The 23,191-nt window shown below is 42.7% G+C and overlaps 2 protein-coding genes across 2 annotated transcripts in view; both read right to left on the bottom strand.

The window, feature by feature from the left end:
- The window catches only part of disc1 (DISC1 scaffold protein), a 44,404-nt gene extending 33,219 nt beyond the window's left edge, over positions 1 to 11,185 (bottom strand). The window contains exons 1-6 of the mRNA XM_031874606.1: positions 10,506 to 11,185; positions 6,020 to 6,927; positions 5,580 to 5,649; positions 4,137 to 4,293; positions 2,590 to 2,674; positions 2,097 to 2,398 (exon numbers count right to left, since the gene is read on the bottom strand). Coding sequence (XP_031730466.1) covers positions 2,097 to 2,398; positions 2,590 to 2,674; positions 4,137 to 4,293; positions 5,580 to 5,649; positions 6,020 to 6,927; positions 10,506 to 10,575 — 1,592 coding nt within the window. The 5' untranslated portion in view covers positions 10,576 to 11,185. The remainder of the gene's footprint in view (positions 1 to 2,096; positions 2,399 to 2,589; positions 2,675 to 4,136; positions 4,294 to 5,579; positions 5,650 to 6,019; positions 6,928 to 10,505) is intronic.
- Positions 11,186 to 13,923: 2,738 nt separating this feature from the next.
- tsnax (translin-associated factor X) lies at positions 13,924 to 21,127 on the bottom strand. The gene is made up of 6 exons (XM_031874129.1): positions 20,830 to 21,127; positions 19,723 to 19,800; positions 19,486 to 19,600; positions 19,140 to 19,270; positions 15,848 to 15,969; positions 13,924 to 15,396 (listed from the first exon to the last, which is right to left on the bottom strand). The coding sequence occupies exons 1-6, from the start codon at positions 20,843 to 20,845 to the stop codon at positions 15,019 to 15,021; spliced, it is 840 nt and encodes a 279-aa protein (XP_031729989.1). The 5' UTR covers positions 20,846 to 21,127; the 3' UTR covers positions 13,924 to 15,018.
- Positions 21,128 to 23,191: the final 2,064 nt, after the last annotated feature.

The raw sequence follows: 23,191 nt of genomic DNA, 5'->3' as shown, positions 1-23,191 counted from the left end.
ACACACACACACACACACACACACACACACACACAGTATATAGTTCATGTAAATGGTCATATAAGGAACTGAGATACTAGTGTTTATATCTTGAAAGCAAGTGGGGAAAAGCAGCTGAGCTCAAAACAAGGCTGTGATATGATTTGTTTCTTAGTAACAGCTTAAATCTATCATTTTCCAACTGAACTAGAGTATTTAGTTTGCTTCCATTGTTATTTTTACATTTTGACTCAACTGTCTAAATGATCATTTCACATATCAAGGTTAATGTCAGCGATGTGTCTTACTGTGCATGTATGTAAGCATGCAAACAGGACAAGGTCACATCATTCAGTGGCAGAGATATAAATCAATTACTAGACGAAAACAAAATGAGCATAAAATCCATTATGCACAACACAGTCACCTTGAGATGGTCCCAATCGTCTCATATCACACAAATATCAGTAAGCCCCTTTCATGCTATTCAAGCTGACGTTCAGGGGAAGTCAGGCTAAAATGTATCTGAACATCAGTGTGACTGCACCCTTTTGGTTTTAGGGAGCAGCTACAGTATTTCTTTATTCCAGTAAGGAAATAAATCTTGATGTGAGAAAGAAATGTCCTGTTATTTGGGGGAAGGGAACCGCAAGCCACAAAATCATCCTGATGACCCTAAGCACACCACCTGGAGATGTGCGGCTGAACATCCAATCTGAGGTCGCAATTTCAATCAGTCGCGAGAATAAATGCGTTCCAGTCGGGGTGAGAATACGTCAGATATCAAATTATGCCCGTGATGGAGGGTCACGCCACACGAGAAGGCGATAAGTACAATTTACACGTCTTTCTAATGAGTGGCAAGACAGAGAGGCTTTCCACGGCGCTCCGTCGCAAGCTGTTAACTTCAGAGGATACGATGCAAAGTAATCATTTGCATCTGAGGAAAAGCCATTCAAATTCAAAGCAGGTTCAAGCAGGTGTGGGCGAAGAGGATTGAGGGGCACAGGGGGATTCGAGGAATAAAGAGGAAGTAGTTGAGGCTGCTTGATGCGTCCTCTCTGAACCTGAAGATAAGCAAATCATTCGTCGTGAAAGTCTTGCACAAGTATTGCATTTAGGTTACATTCATTTGGCTGCTGCTTTTGTTCAAAGCGACTCACGAGGAGTGTGTTCATCCTCCACACTTTTGGCTATTTTGTTGTACTTGAAAACACGATATCTGCACCGTGGAAGCTCTTCTATCAGTTGAGATGTTAATTGGGTTGAAAACATGACGGTGTGCTTCTGACTCGGTTGTACTTTTCTTGGTACGAGACAAGACGGTCCCGCTGCCAGATTTATGCAAAGCGCCACTTTGTCTGTCGGAGGACCAACGAAGCTGGGAGGCAACGTCTTCGCGAAAGAGAGAATCTGCTCCGACACGTCGTCCTCTAAACGAGCTCATTTAATGATAAGAGAATACGTGACTTGATACAGGGAAAACATTCACGGACTGATGAGTGTTGTCGTGTCACGCCCTCTCACAGCTCTCTAGCAGCCCCACCTGGTGACTGACAGCACTGCAGGAACTGTGAGAACTGATACGTTTTCTGCCATTTACTGTCAAAATTACTGTCGCCTGGACTGTGAGCACATATTTGAGGTTTATCTTCTATGTCTTCTAGGATATATATTGTATATATTAAGAGCATAATATAATAATGAAATCAATCAATTCATTATCAAGTATACTACAAGTGCAACCTTCAGCCAAATCAGATCACTTCTGAGTAAAGACCATGTATGTGTGGGGCCCATATGATTTTCACAGTCATGGCGTTCGGCAACGTTCACCCTCAACCGATCAAAGTCCGACGCCCCTGACTAATAGAGGAAAGAAACATCACAATAACGTGTAAAATGCAAATGTGTAATGTGTGAAGATGGTTCTTCACAGAACATTCCCAAGGCTCACATTGTAATTTACATTTTTCCACATCCATTCGCACGTTTTTTTCTCCGAGGTACATACACCTTCTGGCCAGCAAAAAGCCATAAATATGTGCAAAGATGTCTTTATGCGCCTGCTCACGTAAAAAAATCTGTAAATTTCCCCAAATCAACTCCTGTGCCACTTTTCTTTTTTCAGTTGGTACACTTGTCGTGCCACGTGACACAATATTCTGCACACATGTGACGCCCACCTGAGCAGCGAGGGCGAAGGAGAGACGGAGATCTGCGCGCGGTTTTCAGAGGTGACGAGGTCCTGCAGGGTCCGGCTCATGTTGCGGAGCTGGGCCACGGAGCGGCTCCTCAGCACGGAGCCCTCCAGCTCCTCGGCCTCCACCTGCTGCTCCTCCCGCTGGATCTGCTGCTCCAGGCATTGGCTGCAGTCCTTCAGCTCCGTCAGCCTCTGCTGCAGTGCTTCTATCTCCTCCTGCACAGGTTTTATTTATGATCTTTGCATTAATTATCAGGGTGTAGAAGAAGAAGAAGACTGCAAATATGAGCACAACTATAAGTCTCTCTATAAATAATTTCTATTTGCCAGTACTTTATTACACACACACCTGACCCAAAATGGCAGAAATGACCTTTGTAGGCTTTAACTACATAATGTGAGTTTACCTCCACCAGCCGTTTCTCTTGGATCAGGCGATCTCTGCGCTGCAGTGAGTCGGACCGCTCCCTCGCGTCTGGCTCTACAGTCTCCCTGACAACCGGTCACAAAAACCACAGTCACTACAAAAGCCTCGGCGACGAGGATCTCTAATTATGGCGTCTCTATTTGTTCATAACCGTCATTCACATTTCAGGCTCCTTCTGGTCCCTTTCAAGTGAGCTTATATGGGAAGCAGTACAAGTGCACCCCACAGTAAAAGTCCTGCTCAAGTTGACCTAACGTCTGTTCAAGGTGGTGCTTTCAAAGCTGTGACGCTGGATAGTTCATGAATAATAATTCATCATATTATAATTGTAATATTTTGTAAGTTACGTCTGAATCTGAAACATAACCGCTGACGTAGAAGTACACAGTACGTAGTATACAGTTTTGTTAAGTACTTTAGGGGCCTTTTGTAAAATGCTTTAGGGTACAGTGACTTAGAATTGTCACAGTTCAATAAGTTTTATATCTAAACATCCTAATAAATCTGTTTTGGGGCCCTTAGGGGCCACAGGCAGCTGCCTACATTAACTAACGGTGAAGTCTGCTCCTGGTGTTTCTTCTTGTGAACAAGAGTCTATTTCACTGGTCTCTGAGTGGCCATGACTGCTGTAACTACGTCATGGCAGGTGTATAACAGTGCCCATGAAGCACAGTTCATGGACTTCCATACAGACTGGCCATTCAGAGTGTGAGGCACTTCACTGGAGGTTGGCCCCTGGTTTGAACCGATGTCTTTCTGCTTTTCTCACTCTTGTAGAATGGAAGGACATGCTATATAACAGAAATGACCTAACATCTCTGTCGGCATGTTTTTTTTTTTCTTGCTTCTTTTCTCATTTTAAACTCCGATGCCTGTATGTGTGGAAAACAGTAACGCTGCAGTTGTTCAGGATACCCTCTGGAGAGGCCCCACCTGATTTCCTTCCTGTTACAAGAGCTATTTTTAACACCCTTTCCTAACTGCTCTGTCCTACAACATTATAATGGAAGAGAGATCCCGATCACAGGACAAAGCTAATGAACTTCATTTAACCACATCAAGCTGTCAAAATGCTGAAGAACCTGTTGACTTCAGGTCTACAAACCCAGTAGGGCTGTGAAGCAACACTTTGATCTTGTTAACCATGTAATAGTAATAATTGTCATTAACAATATAACGTTAGTAAAATATTTTTCTCTAAATTAATAAATGAATAAATAATGTTATTAAATGAAATCTGAAATAATTCATGATAAATTAATTTCAAATTCAATTTTCACCTTTCACTTGACGTTTCACTTAAACATGTGGTTCTCCAAATGGCAATAAGGGAAAAAGAACACACTTTATTATTAAAACAGTAGCTTATGATTACTGTAATATTAAATTGATACATCAGAAAAAAGGGCTTGTGAATTAGCATCACAGTAACCACAGAGCATGATGTTCATTTCATTTCCTCAGCAGAGTGTGAGTTGCGTGTGCACACTAATGATGCGTTACTGTTAACGTTGCTGTGTGACTGACCTGCACTGGCTGCAGTCTGTCCTCTGGAGGGCGCTGTGCACCACCCGTGTGAGCCGCTCCAGGAACAGAGCCACGCTGGGCTGTCTCGAGGGTAAACCCAGCTTCAGAGCGGCCCGCTCCCTGCACAGCTCCTCCAGCTTTTCCCCAAAACGTTCAGCTGAAAACACACGCACACACACACACACACACACACACACTAAATAACATGCAGCAACATTTACTGAAAAGTTCAGTTACCAGCACTTAGGTTCAAGTCAGTAAGTCAATGTAGAAACTTGTGACTTCACAGAAACAAAAGTAAGAAAGGTCTACGTGGCCTACATTCACTGAAATAACACGTCTGCACACACCTCACTCCTTATTCAATTACCAAATTATACTTTAATTAGAAGGCGCTCAGAGAGAGAAAACTTCATACTGAACAATTCTCAGCTTGCTGTTTCCAAGAAGACACGTTTGCTGTTATTTAAATCTTAAGAATCCTTCATTTAGATGTTCATCAGCAGGAAAATGTAATCAACAGGTCTTACTTCTTGCAACAGCAAGTTTACGGGGGTGGAAAAGAACTGGTCAGAGGGAGCGATGCACAATATCTAAAGGCAAACAGAAAACCTGAACAGACACACTGACCCAAATAATCACTCCGCTTAAATAGTTCAAGGTCTACAGCAGATGTTGGCATTTATTCTTGTCATAAGGTCCAAGAAATGGGTCAGAATACAGAAAATAAACTTTTCTCCGACCAAACTCTTTCCTGGAGACAGATTGAAAATAAAGTCCAGATTATATTTGTTAGGTTTGACGACTTTCCCACGAAGTCTTCAGAGTTAAAAACATCAAAAGCTGTTGGTGTTCACAAAGCCCCGGGTTGTTCTTGTAAATAAATGTGGATTTTGCTTCAGCTTTGCCGACTCTTTACTACTTTCATACTTTCAGTAGTTTCACAGTGAAAGTCGCTAAACTCTCCAGTACGTTTGATTTAAAATGTGTGTCAGAGCCAGTAAACGAGAAACCATTTCTTCAGCTCTAACTAATGCGCAGCCTCACGTGCTTTATCAAACATCCACGGCTAATTCAGTTAGCAAGAAATCCAACAAAGACAACTGGGGGCACTTCCTCTATCTCCCCTCATCTTCAACGTCAAACTGATAACTGTCTGGGGCCTGACTGAACACATCAGTGGAACATCAAAGTGAATGGAGAATCCCAAAGAGTTACTCTATGTTACGCTGCTGCAACTCTCTGTCCCACTTTAAATTATATTGTATAAAATAAAACATAGAGGATAAAATCATTTTATCAAAAATTAAGAGTGGTAAAAAGATTTTTTTTAAGGGGTGAAACATACAAGAAGCTCTCTACAATCCATCCACACCTGCAGTGCGTGGGAGCTGAGACGACTCGCTTATTAAAGCAGCGGCTCAACTGAAAGTCTTCGCTCACCTGCGTCATAGTCGTCATCCTGAATGGCTTTCTGCTGGAGCCTCTGCAGCTTCAACATCATGGACTCAATCTGAAAGGCAGACACAACCGGCAGAAGATGCAACTGATTACACAACAGTCCACAGGGCAATGCACTTCAAACAGTCGCCACAGGCCAAACAAAAAGTAGTGTGGGTGCAATGACCATCATTCCAAAGTTTATTCCAAATTATTTATTTTGAAATTATGTTTCTGTAATTTCAGGCTTAGGGAGTTCCTGTAATGAGACCCCATGACCTCAAAGTATATAGTAAAGAGTAGGCTGATAGATCTACTTGTGTGTTAATCTTGTAGGTGCTCAGAAAGATATGTGGTAACACTCACATTTCCTATTTTGTTCTGGGTCTTAAAAACAACAGTCTGACATTTTGGGAAACATGCTTGTTTCGTTTCTTGCCCACCTTGGTGTGCGTGCGGTTGTTTTGGAGGCAGTCCTGCAGCACGCCCTCGTACTTCTTCACCAGGTTGTCCCAGCCGTGGTCGGAGGTGGGCGTGGCGCTCTCGTAGCCGGAGGTGACGGAGGAGGCGGAGGCGGTGTCTGAGTCCACGGACATGGAGGAGGTGATCTCAATGTCCAGAGACCGTGAGTCACTGTCAGGCAGGTCTGCCGTGAACTCCCCCAGACACTCTCGCCAAAACCTCCCGCCCAATGACGGCTCCTCTTGCTCCGCCCGGCTGCTTGGAGAGCAGGAGGGCGGTGATTGGACAAGACTTGACTGTTTTGAGACATTGTGCCCAGTGGACAAGGCTGCTGGTTTTGTCCGAGGCGAACTAAGTGCTTCAGTTGACCGACTTAGTGGTTCTGGTTCCCAGGGCGCTGTGGCAGTGGTTGCGTCTGTCCTCTGGCTGGAGTTGAGAGACTGCCGGATGAAACTGAAGCTGGAGTTAAAGGAGTCCTCTTGTGAGGACCGGACGGCCGGGCTCGGCCTTAACCTGAGTTCCTTCTGAGGCAGAGAGGACGGACCCTGGTGGCTGGATGCACCATGACTGGCCCTGTAGTCCACGTGAGGAAGAGGAGCGGTGACAGAGCAGAGAAAACTCGTACTCTTCCAGGAGCTACATGTGAGTTTATCGGGATGTTGCTCATTCTGAGCGCTGCTTCCCTCAGTGATGTCAGTGTGACGTCCGGATTTTCCGTTCCGAATGCAAGTGGACCTCCCTTCCTCCTCCTCCTCCTCCTCCTCCTCCTCCTCGTCCTCCTGCCCATGAGTGGTGCTCTGTAGTCTGGACTGCTCTCCTCTCATGTACCCCGGTCTTCGGTGAAACCTCTTACGAGCGGAGCTGCCAGCTGTCCCCGAAGCTCTGCCACCTGTTGATGCAGAGATTAACCATTAAGCTGGACAACACGGTCATGAGGAAGATAACGAGTGAGCTCATAGAACTGGCAGGATTAGCTGTGCATGCACGGAGTCATCAGGAAAATGTGACGCTAAATGTGCCACCAAGCGTTCTCATCGTGATATAACCGAACCAAGATGACTGTCTCCCCGCCCTTCCGCCCTCAGAGCTAGCATCGCTGACTGAGTGAGTGACAAACAACTTGGGCAGATGTCTGACAGTTCCCAGAGTTCTGCTCCAGCTGTTGGGAAATACCAAAGCCACGCTGTCATTTTGAGTTAAGGCCCGCCTCTCAGCGGAGGAGTAGACTGCATGAACAATACTTCCCGAAAGTTACATTTGAATCGGTTTGACTTTGAAAAACAAAGTAAAGCTCAATGAATGTGATTCATGTTGGAACAAAAAACAAACAACTGCAAGCTTTAAAAACATCCCTGACATCATAATGGATCACCCTATAAAGTTGATGTGGTTAATTATAAACCAACTGTTGCCTACACATCCAGTGGATACAGAGCAACAGGGAGGATTCTCTTTGGGTTTGTGACTATAAGCAACTCCTTCCACATGTGTACATGTAGTCGTTTGAATAGTTGTTAATTCATTTGATATTGATTAGTGCAGCTTTCAATACAAGATGGACAGACTAGTGACAGGGAAGACAGGAAAAACTGATCAAGCAGAAATCAATAAGCCAATCGGTCTCTCGGGTTCACTGTCAACATAGTGGGAAGGTCCTTATCTCAAGTTGAACTTGTGTTTGCACAAGAGAAAGGTGCAAAGAAACATGCAGCCCTCATATTTACCTGATATTGTGACTGTTAGAATGACATGTTAAGGGATTATACGCCAACCCGAGCAATGAGAAGTGATAGAACATCAGAGTAAAAACAGCTCTAGATGAAAACAGTGCAGCGTGATGATGAAGACCGGTTTGTGTTCAGAGCGAGACACCTGCTGCAGCTCCACGGGATTAATGCATGTAACGTGTAGGATTCAGAGATGGAGACGGGCTGAAATGTTGGGGATCAAAAGCCCCTTTGTGTACAGCTGCGTCGCGCCCTCCTTCACTTCTGGCTCTCAATTTTCTCTTCCCACACACACACACACACACACACACACACACAGACTTTTGTACTGAGAACACTGGAGGCATTGAGACTACTGTCATTGTAAAACCCTGTTACACTTAATGACACGATTATACATTAGTTACAATCAAACACATGTGTACCTTGTAAGGACATCACATTGTACTGACACTTTTCTCCTCAATGGGAGCTCAGGTATTCTGTTTCTAGCTATATTCAGGGCATCAAACAAACCATGACCACTATGATCCTCCAGTGATGTCACTACTAAAGCCTCCCATGTGACTGGAGAGGAAGAGACATCAGAAGACACGACTTTAAGGGAGAGTTGGGATGTCAGTTTCAGTCGATTGGCAGTGAGAGCAACACAGGGGTGTTCCCATTGTGCTGTGTGGCTTCTGTCCACACTAAAGCTCAGGTTGCGTACAGCTCCATTAGTGTTTCTCTACAGACGTGGCCACTGTTCCATAACCAATCCAAGAAACCCAACACTCTCCGTAGGGACCACACACAAACGTCCACCATCTGGTGTAGCCAAGATAGAAAGTGGAGCGCACTCAAGAGAGTCAAAGAACGAAAAGGGGAAGCACCCGTTGATGGAAAGTGGTACTGTATCCTCATGCTATCATGCTTCGATTACACAAAGACAGCTCTTCTCAGTAAAGGGGAAGGAAATGCCTCAGGACCCATTGTGTCTGTCTCTGTGTGTGTGTGTGTGTGTTTGGGGGGGCATCGTCATCTCGGGTTGAAGCCCCTCAGAGGTATGTCATTTGCTGCTTCCTGCCAGGCTTTGTGCTAAAATAGTTTGCCAGGAATTCCGGCAGAAACCGGCAAATAAGCAAGAGGGAGACCCAACAGCGAGGGCCGAGTGATCCCACTGCATCAATAACAGCTTTCTCATTGCGGCTCGTTGCTCGTGTTGAGGAGCACAACGTGTGGCAAAGTGAAAGCGTCTCAGCCAGAGGAGGCTAGATTATTTACCTTTGGGGATTAAACAGGCCCTCACAGCCCGTAGGTTAAACGACGCATCTCATTGGTTGCTGAAAGTGCTTCGGCACGTGAGCAGAGGAATGCAGAGGATCTCATAAACACACAAACGTTTGCAGAACAAGCTCAGCACCCTGAGACACACACACACACACACACACACACCAGCAAATCTGCTTACAGCGGCCTCCTGAGAAGCAGCACTGCTCGGCAGATGTGCAACACCTCGCCACTTGTGACCGACCACGACAACAGAAATAGGGAAATGAAAGTTGTTTGACAATGAGTATGACCAATGGTGACCGAGAAGTAAATCTAAAAAAAAAACCCCCCGTCTATAATGACTGACAGGAAACAGAACTATAATGTATGATAGTCCAGATTTCAATCTCTGCTCTGGTGATACTTTTATAAGAAAACAGCTCCACACTTCCTGTATGATCACACGAGGATCATAAACAGAGTATAGTTGAGCTGAGTGAAGATGCAGTACAGCAGCGGGAGACTGACACCCAGCAAACCTAAAATACTATTTCATTTGTTGCTAGTATGTTAAATGCTGACATTGAACTGACATTTCGACGTCCATTATACCGAATGAGTAATTGTCACATGACATGGCCTCATCACCCGATGTTTCTTATATCTTATCAGGATCATTTGATACATGGATTCATCTGACTTATTCAAAATGTCAACAATGTGTTGGATAATAAATGTCAGTAATCTCACCAGCTGTGTTACAGTAGGAGATTCCGAGCTGTCCTTTGTAGCGTGACATAAAACACCGGCTGTGTGTTTCAAAAAAGGGGATTTTTGTTCTGCAGGGAAAGTTGTGTTGCTTTTGTGAGATGTTAAACTAAAATTGTAGCGGTAGTCTGGTTATGAAGAGTTAGAATGAAGACAAGTGATTATGGACCGCCTGTCAGAAGCAGTGATGTGTTACTGGAAAGTCTGTATGCACAAAATGCAAGTAAGTTATGCAAGAGAGATAATATGCAAAGGGCCATCATATGTCTCTCCACATTCATATTCAGAGGGGAGAAGAACCTCACTCATCACCTACCGTCATCAAAGAAAGTTCATGTAACAGTGAGTGAGCGTCCCTGTGGACAACCAGCTGGAGGACTCCATCCACACCGTTTATTCAGTGACACTGAACTTCACAGTGCAAATAACAAGGTCTTGTTTTGGAAGAGTTGGACCGGCGCTGTTAACAGCAGTGAATACAACATTCAGACCTGCTGCACACACTCATGTAAGCACTCTGCTAGTGTATTTCTTTCCTCTTTAGTTTATTCTAAGTGACTTACCCCCTTATCTCATTGCATAATGACTGTTTGTTTATAATTCTAAAGTAATGTGGTGAGAATCCAAACTAGACTTCATCATCGTCCCTTCTGCTGAAAAGCTACTGATGATTGTTGACAGCAGTTGATAAGTTTAAACCAAAAAAAAAAGCCTTCTTTACCTTCCATGACTTCGCAGTGGTGAAGCAGAGAGTTGCTCCGACATTCCAGCCCCATCAGTCCAGCAAACATCTTCCCACTAACAACAAGCTGTGTGTGGGCAGAAGTACGCGAGTATCAGATCCCGGTGCTGCTGTACATACATGGAGTTACATCGACCATGTTTTAGAAGAAGTGCAGCCAGCCAGTGGGACTGATCTCATTTCCGTTGTGGAAAAAATGAACCCAGGCTTTGCTTTTTCTCCCCGCTTTGGAATGACGTGTGAAACCGGCTTTCCACACGCGCTCTTTTGTCCATAACAAACATTTCCTGACAGTATTGATAGCCTACTCGTACTTCAGAGTCTTACATTTCTTCTCTGCGGCAAACAAGTGGGTTGCGCATGAACAAGACGGTCTGGAGAGAGAGAAAAAAAAGATCCTCGTGTCATGTTTCTTGTGGAGAAATGGAAGAACAAAAACATCCCACGGTTTGGTGCAGCATAATGGCAGAAGAGGCCAAATTCATTTAAATCTGTGTCTCATCGATGAGCGATCAGTAATCCGTTATTCGTTGCGCCCCTGTGTCGTGCGTCGTGCGTCGTGTTGGAGCAGCGCGAGGAGCGCGAGGAGCTCCTACGTGTTCAGGAATTTGACTCCAGACTCCTTCAGACCGCCTCATCGCCACAGCAGTCAGCCTATGAATGCTGCGGCGGACACATCACCGGGTCAGCGGCTGCTGTTTCTGTGTGTATGCATATGCAGGCTTTATTTATTTTAGAACATTACAGCTACAGCTGGTGGAGGAAAAATTGAATATTTAAATAGAAAAACATGCAGTCATACGACCTCCAACTCTGTTAAAGTCGCAAACTATTACAATGTCAAATGCACAAAGTTAGGATGTTGTAATGAACATTATTATTGTTGGCATTATTGTGTTTTGCTTCGCATTTTAAACGTGCAAAGGTAGCTACTAGGGCTGTTGACATTTAAATTAAATCAAAATGACACAAACAAATCTAAAGTTGGGTAGAAATAATAAAGACTTTGACATCAATAATGTTTTTTGGGTTTTGCAATGAGAGTCATAACTAATTATTGTTTCAATGGCTCTTGTTCTATTTTGTTGTGTCAAACAATGGAATGGAATAACTTGACATATATTTGGACACGTGTCCCTGCACTGTTGACACTGTTTACAGTGTTTACTCAAATGTATTTAAAATATGTAAGTCAAGTAATTGTTCGTGTGCAAAAATGCACGTTATTTTTGCATATTTTTAGACGCCCCTAACATCCTGACGTAAAATCAAAAGTCTTCCTTTGTTCATGCAGCGAGGGAATGAATGAGAAGAGACCCCACATAGAGCAGAGTCTTTTCATCCTCCTTCCCACACATCCAAATGTTCCTTTCATTCAGCGCGGCTGGCTGATGGACAAGACTCCGTGATAAAGAGCTCAGTTCAGCCGACACAACAGAGGGCAGCCTTCATACTTAGTTAGGACACTGTCGAGGGCAAGAGAGATGTGTTGCAGAAAGGTTTGAAATGTGTTCGATCTAGTGCCATCACCTGTCAAGTAGTAATGATTGGAAGCAAAATGAATCCGCCTCTAAGGTTTTTGAACGCTTTTGAAAACCTGAAAAACTATTCCCCAGCAGGCATTTTGACTTTAAATTTTGAAATGAACTGGAATGGGATTTTAAATTTAGCCTGCAAGGATTCGAGGAGGGCACCCAACATCGCTCTACAGTCATGCGACTTTTAGGATGCGTGCAGTACCACGATTCATCCACCAGATGGAGACATAGACTGTGTTTTGTCATGGAAGGCTGAGGATGGGCTGTTCGTTGCTGGAGGAAAGCTGCAAATCTTCCTCCATGCAAATGAATACAGATGGCTGGAATCGACTCAGACACAATCCAGAGACATTGGAGTAGCCATGAGCAGCGTTGACTTGCACGTGAACTCAACTTTTAATCACAGAACAGCCACGGTTCAACATAATTTGTTGTGGTTATGGCTGTAAGTTTATTTTCTTTCTCTTGTTCAGCTGCTGGTAAAGTGAGTTTTGGTCTAAGAGTGATAAGACTTAAGTAACCAGTGGAATCTGTGTTTTTTGCTTTTTGCTCATTTAGTTGCTTGGTGTTTGAATTGTGTTTCATTAATGTAAAATTAAATGAGCTTTTAGACGACCTTCCCGTTGTGCGAGTATGAAGGATGAATATGTTGCTGCTACATGTTTAACATGTCCTTATGTTTGTTGCAATGTGCACAACTGCCTTTGGTACTGGGGTCGCTCGGGTTTAAAGTAAAAGAGCTGTATGCGTCGACATCTTGAGGGCCGTTTAGAGGCAATCAAAATGCTTCCAATCTCGGATCTTGCACCATAATTAACGCTATGGCTCTGGTCGCTATATGATTAGAAGCTGTGTTGAATGAATGGGGATTCACCCTGATCGATCTATTGTTTGAAAGGTCTCTTACATGTCTTTGATTTAAAAAAGGCAAGTTTACATGAACTCCTCTGTATTAATTTAGCAGGCTAACACTTAGGTTTGCTAACGTTAGCTCGCTATGCTGTAAACATTCGAGTCTCCTTCTTTGGTGTCACGTCCCACTGCACAGCATATAGAAGGCATGTTGGAGAGTGGGCTTGGACCTGAAACCCATTATGGTACTTTTTGGAGCGGTTGTGAAGTCAGCTGCAAGCTGTACGGCTTCATACGTTAAAATAGTTACTTTTTGCAAAAGAAATGTGGCTTGAATTATTATTTTTTTGTCTCACACAGGTGTAATTTACCACATTGCTAATTTCTGCATTGCAAACTTCTCATAGCAGCAGATGCACAGCTGTAACTAATAACGTTAACGATGGCTTGATTCAGTTCAGGTGTGGCATTAAGTCTGGTACTAGAACACCTAGATGTAATGCAGCCCTCGTTAGTGTCATTAATTACACCTGTGCTGTCATGTCTGGGTTAACGAGCTGGTTTGCATTATTCCTGCTGATGCATGTTGTCTCCAGCAGACACCGCTATCTGTATTCTTTTCTTTGATGCGTTTTAAAGTAACATCTTGATTGATGATGTCCATGTTGCAGCTCCCTGTTACTAAATGCTCAATTGTGAATTAACCTTTATTTAGGTCATGACCTCTTATTTGCTGTTTAAAATGTTATCTTTGTATACAGGTTGTGATAGCTCTCATGCGACACATAAAATGTTTCTTTTACATTTTTCTTTGAAATAAACACAAACTGGGTAGTAAGCATGTGGACAGAGCCTTTATAAGACCCATTTGAATGTTTAATATACATTAAATACATACCATCAAATGTGTGTTCCTTGATTGGACTGCCTAGTTGATTTACACACCTAAGAAAAGTAACAAACCAGCCAGTCTTTCCGTCTCTCAGACTACCTTAATAAACTCAAATTAATCATACATAAAAGACTTAACTAAAAAATGTCAACAGCAGTGTATCATATTTCTACAAAATGTTTTTCAGTTTTATGCTGAAGATTCAAGTTATCCACTTGTAGTACTCATATTAACCACAAGGTGTCAATGAAAACCCTTTCTCTCACTGCCTATAGAAAGAACACCAAGAGCAGTGCAATGACAGATGATCTTCTTTGTGGTTGAATACCAAATGCCTAACATTTTTAGACATGAAACTGAATTAATCAGAGACGGATAATGTTTCATCCTAAAGCTCCACGTTATGAGAGATGAGCGATTGCAGACCGTGAAGCACAACAGCTGCTTCAGAACAGAAAGAGGAAAACCTACAGAGGTCATGTTGCAGTAGACTCACCAGTTACACTTTCTCTTAAGTTAAATCTGACTCATCATAGACTATGCAGGCATTAGTCTGAGGCCATCTCTGAACACAGCAGCATTGTCTATCTGGATGGTAATAATCACCACCATCAGATGAACAGGTGAGAAAATAGCAGGAGCGTATTGGTTTTCTGCCAGGAATATTTCTCACCGTGCTCAAAACCTTATGAACTTAGGTCATTGCAGTGGTGAGGACTGTTAAAGAGAGGTTAGAATAAGGAAGTAATGGGTTGTGTGTGTGTGCCTGCCAGAGAACAGGCACGTACAATGTACAAAGGTCACATGATCCTCCTCCACACAGTATGCAGTGTGTGCAAGCAGCCAATAGTTCTACCTTAGATTATCTGTGTGATAGAGAGAGGGGAGGGCAGAGAGCAAAATAAAATAAACACACATTATCAAAGCAGCTTACAGACTGGGAGAGCATGGCATATTTGGCACAGAACTTTTATTCATGCAAAAACAACTGAAGTCATCAGATCCTTATCAAAGAAAAATAATACATTGTCTATTGTAACACTGTTTTTATTCGAACAATAAAAACAAAATTAACAAGCATGTCACAAACCATAATCAAACATCCGTCAAACTCCATTAAAAATACAGACAAACATCAAACCGGATCACAACTAAAGCGGACAATGACACCACAGAGATCGTGAACAACGTTGCAGAGGCTGCGCGGGAATCAAACCACTCCTTCCTCGGGGTCGAGGTGTGCGGTCCTGCTGGAGAACACGTCGGCCAACATGTGTTTGGGGATTTCCGAGCCGCGGACGCGCAGGGCGTAGCAGGCGTCCTCCACTTTGCCCAGGCTCTGCCGCAGCGTGTGCAGCTTCTTGGACACCTCGTACGGGCCCGTGTTGCCGATGTAGGAGAAGCCGTCGTGGATCTGCCGCAGGAACTGGCTCAGCTGGAAGGGCGTGTCAATGTCGCCGTTGCCCACGCTGCTGATGCACATGCGCATCAGCTCTCCGGTCAGGTCGGCCACGCCGAGCAGGTAGTCGGAGGGCGTCACCTGGAAGGTCAGAACCGGACCGCCCGCCTGCGGCGCTTCGGCTGAGCCCTGAGATGGAAAACACGACGAGAAAGAGACAGAGATTACGAATACTTTTAGGGATGATTGCTTTTAGACAGATTGTGCCTAGAAATTCTTCTCCCGGCAGGATTTACACACAAGATTGATGCAGATAGCAATATTTGCAAAATGTGATTGTTATGTTGTCTCCCTCTGCTTCGGCCGGGCTTCAAATAAGCAAACTCCAATTTTTCTCAAGCACGGTGATGATGCTTTGAAATATTGAGGTTCAAGCAATTTTGCCTGCATCAACAGGCACCCGTCGTCTTCGAAAAATAGCCGGCTGAGTGGATAACGTGACATATTGACACATAATTGTGGTACAAGGTTACACCCAATGTTGCCTTTGTGTGCCATACCGCTCCGTACTGAGATGGTTTTGCTACTCTACATGAGATGACAAAACAAACACAAGTGCATGCAGCTTCTTTAAATTTACCTTGTCATCTACCTTCTCCGGTCTCATGAACACCAGACTGGCGTTGATCTCCTCCAGGCTGATGAGGCTGCGATGGCGGATGTAGTGCAGGAAAGACACGGCCTCCACATACTCCTGGATTCCTAAATGCATGAAATCACATTGAAATGGACCGCCAACGGAATACATGCAGATCAACTGTGTACCAGATGAGCACAGCATGTAGAGTGTGTATAAACACTGCATGCTATCTGCACAGTGTAGATCCTAGATGTAGATAATGACTCAAATAAAACCTGTTGCCTGTCGCTGTCGTTTTGATTGTGGTCATTTTTTTTTGGTAGCGAGCTGCGTTGTTTTCTGGCCCCGTGTAAACAGCCATCAAATAATCACAGGATGGAAGACTTTGTGTCTGAAGTTTACTTTCGGAATGGCAATTGAACTTCAAACGCGGGAGCCTCCTATCTCAGCGTAGTGAACCGCAGCGCGCTACAGAGAGGCGAGAAGAGAACGTGGTTCATCTCCACCTCATTCGTCCCGACTTGACTTAAGAGCTTAGTCATGATGAATTTTGAAAGGACTCCCAAAAAATATGATCTCAGTCAGTATCTCGGAGCGATGGAGTCCTGTGCTTAGACACATTTTCTGCCAAACTCTGAAAGGTTTTGGTTGTTTCCAAAGAGAGATTTCTGTCATTGTAAATCAACACTGTGTGGACACACGTGTTTACATTCCTACTAACCGTCTGTGAACTGACTGTGTTTTACATCTGCAGCATCTCTGTGCTATTTTTGGCTCTGGGAACACTGCAGTGCACCCGATGTGCCCTTGGTAAGTAGAGTGAGGTACGTTGTATTATTATTTCACACATATATCATAATCTATGCACATGTTTACATTCTCTGGTGCCAGTTTCATATGCTAATTGGGCAGCACTTCATTACGAATGAAGCTGTTAATCAACTTTTTAATTATTTAGATGATCTGGGGTTTTTTCAGAATTATTTTTTTGCTTATTAAGCCATTCCTATTTACTGTTATGGAGAAATACTTAGTTAATATTTACATAGTCATGGGCTTTAAATGAACTGCTTACAAGCGGGACCATATCCTATTCTCATGTAGAAAGTACTAGTAGTCATTTGACACATTTTCCATAACCTTTATCAACAATAAACAAACATCTAAACATTGCCAGTGGGCTTAGAGGGAATCTAAGAGGGACAGGAAATGACATGAAAAGGTGACACAGGCTTTGAGGCAGGCAGAGTTAGTTCCTGAACTTCCTGCCAGGAGCTGTTTGTGTTATTTAGTCTGAAGCAGAGGTTACCTTCGGTCACTAGACTGCGAAAAAAAAGATAAAGGTTGACGTCTAAACAATGACTCAAGGAAAAGAGATTTTACTGGCACAGCTGTTGGAAAAGTTGAGGCCTGACTGGATCAGTAGCTTTAATAAACATTTATGCATGGCTGAAGATAATTTACAGATTAATTGAGCTCAATGTTTGACCACCGAGTGGTTCACTGAGCTGCAGGTGAACTCTGGGAAAAAAAGCCCTGCCGGTACATTTGTGTTTGCACCGTCTCAAAGCTGCTAGCTGGGTCAAGCTGAAGAGCTTATCCCGGAGCCGCGCTGCCCTGTTATCAGTGGCAATTAGTTCAGATTTAGCCCACAACGTCGTTGATGGTCTTTATATATATCAACAACAAAAAAAGCAGACCCATTACACAGGCCTGGAGACTTCTGGTCCAGCCAAGATTATCTGGAGAGGCCGAGCAGCGAGCCCAGTCTCAATCTAATAAAAACGATAAAAATGTGTGTGTGGGGGGGGGGGGGGGAAGCGTCTAATTGGTGGGAACTGCCACTGGTCACGTCGCGGATGTTGCAGTGGTGATTCCTGAGTGACCGCAATCTAAAAATGACTTCCCCAGCTGCTAGATAACGGCTCACCCTCGCTCCCTGTAATGCTTTTCTCCCAACGCCGCAGACACGTTGGCTACGCTAACAAAAACCGACATTGATGCTAGTGGGGAAACAAGTTGATCAGAGTTTTATCAGGGCGTGTCTATCATATCCAGGCCTGCATCAAGGTCACGCTCTCACACTGTCAGTGACTTTGCAACAAAGAGGACGACTCAGGGGACCCCAGTTCAGCAGAGATCCTAATTACATTTTGGACCACGGCCCCTTAGTGGAGCTCGTTTCTCAAATAAGGAATTTATTACATTTGAAGAAATGCGAGACTTTTTGCATTACTCAGCTACACAAGGTGGCCTCTTTTAGCATGAGGGACGGGATTGAACAGCATGTGATCAAATGTAACTCAATGTGATCAAGTCATTGTAGTAAAATGATGTGCTAATGCCAGATTAGAATGCAGGACAACTAGGACTATTTGCACAGAAGGTGAATAAGTTCAGAATTACTGTATAAAACTGAAAGACAGATTTATGAAATGAAAGATATATTTGTATGCAATATATTGAAAGAAATTATATATATGGTGCAATTCCTGACACTGCGTTCCAAATCGCATTCTTTTTCTTTTTACCGTTGGCACGTACTGCAGCTGCCCTTGCGAAGTACGAACTGTCAATTTGGACAAACTACTTCATACTATGGCACCTTGACCTTTGACCCTCTTGCTCATATATTGCTGCGCACAGGATTGTGGGTCAGAATAGCCAGAAAAGCATGCTGGCTCGCATACTGCAAAATGCCACCGGATGTAATAGGTCATTCTGGTATTTTCTGCATTTGACATACTATATATTGGGACATACCAAATGTATTTCTGGCATACTAAATAGTATGGTATTATGGGTATTGGAGGACACAGTACAGCCATGTGGCTCCGTGGGGCTGTAATGTCAGCAGTCCCTTGAGCTGAACATGCTGGTGTTCAGCAGCAACCTGAGGGGGACATGCATGTTTGTGCAAAATGTCGTTGAGATATTTCAGTCTGGACTAAAGTGGACACACAACCATCCCTACAGCTAGACCACTAGAGTGGCAGAAAGAGTTAGCTTGTTGCCTTATTGTACATGGCTCTATATCCTAGCTGCTAATTTATGCTAGAATATTTATGTTTCTCATTAACTGGATATAAACCTATCAAAGATTTTTGAAAAGGACCAAAAGTATTTTCTGCTCATTTTTAAGTCTTTACATCACGTGTTTTTCTGAAAACTTAACCTTGAACATTTTCACATGCACCCTCATTAAAAACTGCAATATCATAAAGATAATGACAATCATGTACATTTTATTAAAGGGCTTCTTAAACAAAAAAAGGGTCAACTTTAAACTCACCTGCTGTGAAAGCTCTGTGAAACTGAAAGATGTCCTCTCCTCTGAGTTCTTCGGCAATTTGACCAATTTTCTGCCTGACTGCATCCAGTTTCACGTCCGCTTCTTTCAGAATATCATCTGCATTTGGTACACTTCCAGCCCCGGAAGAACACACAGAATAAAAATTAGAAATGCAAAGTCTGCAAGATGCACGTTGCTTTAAAATACTCTCTAAAGCAGAAGTTACATTGCGTTATTCAAACAACCGTCTCTTGAAACTGGAAAAAAAACTTGTCATACATGTCAATCATCAAATTAGCGAGAAATCCTCCAACACGTTCCAAACTGGTGTTACAACAGTATATACCTGGTCACTCTATGTAAAAGAAAAATGGTCCTCTTGCTTTCGATGGTGACGTCTCGACTGATCTTAACGAGACGCTCATGTTTGTCGTGTTTGGTGTCGAGCTCCTGTTGGAAAACTTAAAAGACAGGAGGAAAAACACAAAAAAGGTTAGTTTGAGTGATAATGTCTGAACACAAATTAAATTACAGCAGAACATTTGGGTGGAGAATGCAGTGAAAATGCTGAGGATGCAGTTACCTTTGAAAGCAGCAATGACAGGTGAGGATGAGTTGGCATCCTGCACCGCATCAGCATTTCTCCGGGGACATCCTTCACCTGACACGAGGCAGAAAGAGTCCGGTGAAGCTGCAGCTCGTCTTCAATAATAAAAGTCACTTTCTCTAAACTGGCCTTGGCAAATCAGAGAGGCGCTCCACCGATTTGGTACATGGAGACAAGTTTAGTCATATTTACCCTGATGTTAACAGCAGTATTTAGACGTGAGCTGTGGACTTAAAGACTACATATTTAACGGTCTGTGTAACAAACGGTGGATATGAAGCTTTGAAACACACATGGTGTGCATACAGCATGGGGGACTAACAAAAGACACCAGTAGAGAGATGCATTGTGGGAATTGTAGGATCTGGATTTATTTTTTAGCTTGGCCCATTTTTGGGAGTCAAAATTAGGATACTTTGACAATTGTTTATTATATTTTTTATTACATTATTATTATTTTTTTAATCTGTCTCTTCACCATAAGTCCACAAACTGAATGCAAGTGTAATACTGGAGAAACTCTTGAACTTAAGCAAAGAGCTGATAAATTGCAATAATTTTGATAATAGTTTCATCGTTTAATGCAGTTTTGAATCACAAATTCCCCCCCAAACAATCATTGGTTTCAGCTTTGCAATCATATAACGTTGTATCTGCCTAGTTCAATCGTTTTCTATGATAATTAAGCGACTAGCTAACTTAGCTATTTGGAGACTAACTTTGGGTTTGCGGCATTGTTTTCTAGTCACACATTTTGCAGACCAAATCAATAATGAATTAAACGAGAAAACAGCGGTCTGTTTCATCAACAATGAGAATAATTGATCATTACAGCCCCTATGGTGCTAGGACCAACACTAACACATACAGAAACTCAGTTAGCAGTGCTGTAAAAAGAGTGGAGCAATACACGAATCATGTCTCTACAGTTCAGTGTTTACAGCTAGCATAGCACATAGCACATGTTAATGTGAGCTAACTACTTTATGAACACGTTTTACTGGAGTTACCGCGCTGATGACAACAACCAACAATAACCTGAACACGTTGCTACTCTGAGTCGAGTCTCAAAACTGGACTTACCTTCTCGCCTATTCATGCCTGCGGTGTTGAAATGTCTTCTTTAAATATATTTAACACGTATAAGCTCGGTCTAGGCTGTTAGTTATTTAATGGAACTGTTTTAGCGACACAAGTCCGTGCTGCCGACCGACTGTAACGAGGCAGAGTAACGTAAACTGGTGCTTTACACCCGTCAGGGGTTACAAAGAGCACCAGACAAAACAGATGCGTTTAGACATGAAAGCTACCATCGCTCAATAAAGTCTAAACATCCAACAATGCGAAAGAAATCGTGTTTACTTGTTTTTAATAACAGGCATCCATGTGGTCAGCATTATTCGCGGGGCTTCGGCGCTGTATATACACGTAGCAGGGAACGGGAAATGCATTATGGGAGATGTAGTACCATCAGAATGTGACATTTGTTTTATTACGGCATTTTCCCAACATAGTCAAGTCATATTTGCATATTTTTTATTTTTTAAATAATTAAAAACATTTACGAATAAATTAAACTATAGACCGACCACAATTAATTGTATATTTTAAGATGTGCTTGACCTGGAATATATCCAATGATATGTTTCTAAAATAATTTTATGAAGCATTCTGTGTGTGATTGATTGTTGCAGAAACTATATTTACAAATTATAGGCATGCTCCTATGTAAAATGTATTCAATAGGGAGTGCCCACACGTGCCCACCCTTGGAGCTAAAATACTCTCTGTTTCAAGTAAAAACCCAGGTTGAGCAACCATACATCTCCAGACTGCCACCCTAGATTGGCCGGTGTCATTTCTTGCTGTTAAAGTATGTTTCATCCAACCTTTCTTGATCCGATTACTCGCTTCTCTACTGTAACCCCTCCTCCAGGGACTCCTGCAGACTGTGTACGTGCCATACGTCTGGTGCCAACTCGAGCTTGCGCCTTGCTTCTGCACAGCACACTCCCCGTCATTCAATCACCGGTTTCTATTATTTGATCAGTGACTGAACCCCATCAGTGTATATAATGGTATATTCAGACGATGCTTGGTGGTGCTTCATTTAAAAAAAAAAAAATCGAATCAAAATGTGTTACAATATGCATTCCGATGGTCGTTATAAGTCCCTATAAAGCGCAATCACGAGCTTCATAACCGCCCACTAACTCATTGATCAGTCTATGTAAAACCCGCAAAATATTTATGCAAAATATTCTTTTGTTGTGTGAAAGGAATTTCACACATGCGAGCCAGGAATGAGGGCACAACACCGACGTTCAACCACGATGCCTTCAGGTGCTCCAGTCAAGCTCTTATATTCGAGCTTTCGACCTGCTGGGTTTTCTCAATTACTCTGTTATTCAAAATAAGTTTATGTTTTATAATATATATAGTGGATAGTTATACATCACATTTTATAATATATATAGTGGATAATTATACATCATATGATGCATAATTATATAAACTGTTATTATAATGCGTGATTTTAGAACTCAAGCTGCAGCGAGCTACTTTGTGCTACTGCAGCAATAACATTTGTCACATTTGTCAGCGATGCTCTAAGCCAAAACTTTGACAGCCTACATCACTTGTCCTTTAACTGTAGTGCAGACACACTTTCCATATTCACAATATTTTGCACAAAAAACACTCCTGCACATATCTATGGATCAATAATTCAAGTATTTTAGCTCAGTAAAATAGCATTACCACATTGTAAATATTCTTCATTACAAGTAAAGGTGTTTTATTCAAAAGTTCACTTCAGTAGAAGTACAGATTAATTAGTTCTTCAGATGTATTTGTATTTTAAAAAGTACTTAACATGCAGTTCATTCCATGATATTCAGACTGTTGTATCATTTTTATATATTATGAATATCGTTGAATATTATTGGATAAATGCATTAATCTGTAAGTAGCATTGTAATGATGTAGCTAAGGTGGAACTAATTTACTGTTGAGTAGTGTTTAGTAGCATACCATTGAAATGCTCAAGTAAAGTACAAATATCTCAAAATTGTACTTATTAAGCACTGTGCACTACCTGAGTAGCCTACATTTACTTATACCTTTAACTGTCAGTGAACATGATTATAGAGAATAATCACTAAGGCTGCACAACTGGAGGTGAGTGCTCTGGTAAAGATGACACATATTACTATATTACTGTGTGTATTATTTTGTTGATTGACCGGAGGCGGGCTTAATCATACATGAACAAGGACATGCTCCCTATTCGCTTAAATTAACGACTTCCACGTTTTTTTTAGCAGCTCTCAAGCCACATCATGAACGTCGTCGTTTGTCCGACAGCCCGCGAAGGCAGCACTAGGGGGGCGGTGCTTGTGTGTGACGTCAGAGCAGGCAGGCCCACAGACAGGCTGAGCACACA

This window comes from Anarrhichthys ocellatus, unplaced genomic scaffold (assembly GCF_004355925.1).
Source record: "Anarrhichthys ocellatus isolate YVR2014 unplaced genomic scaffold, GSC_Weel_1.0 scaffold3, whole genome shotgun sequence".
Classification (NCBI taxonomy): Eukaryota; Metazoa; Chordata; class Actinopteri; order Perciformes; family Anarhichadidae; genus Anarrhichthys; species Anarrhichthys ocellatus.
This window is presented reverse-complemented; position numbering and strand designations above follow the sequence as displayed.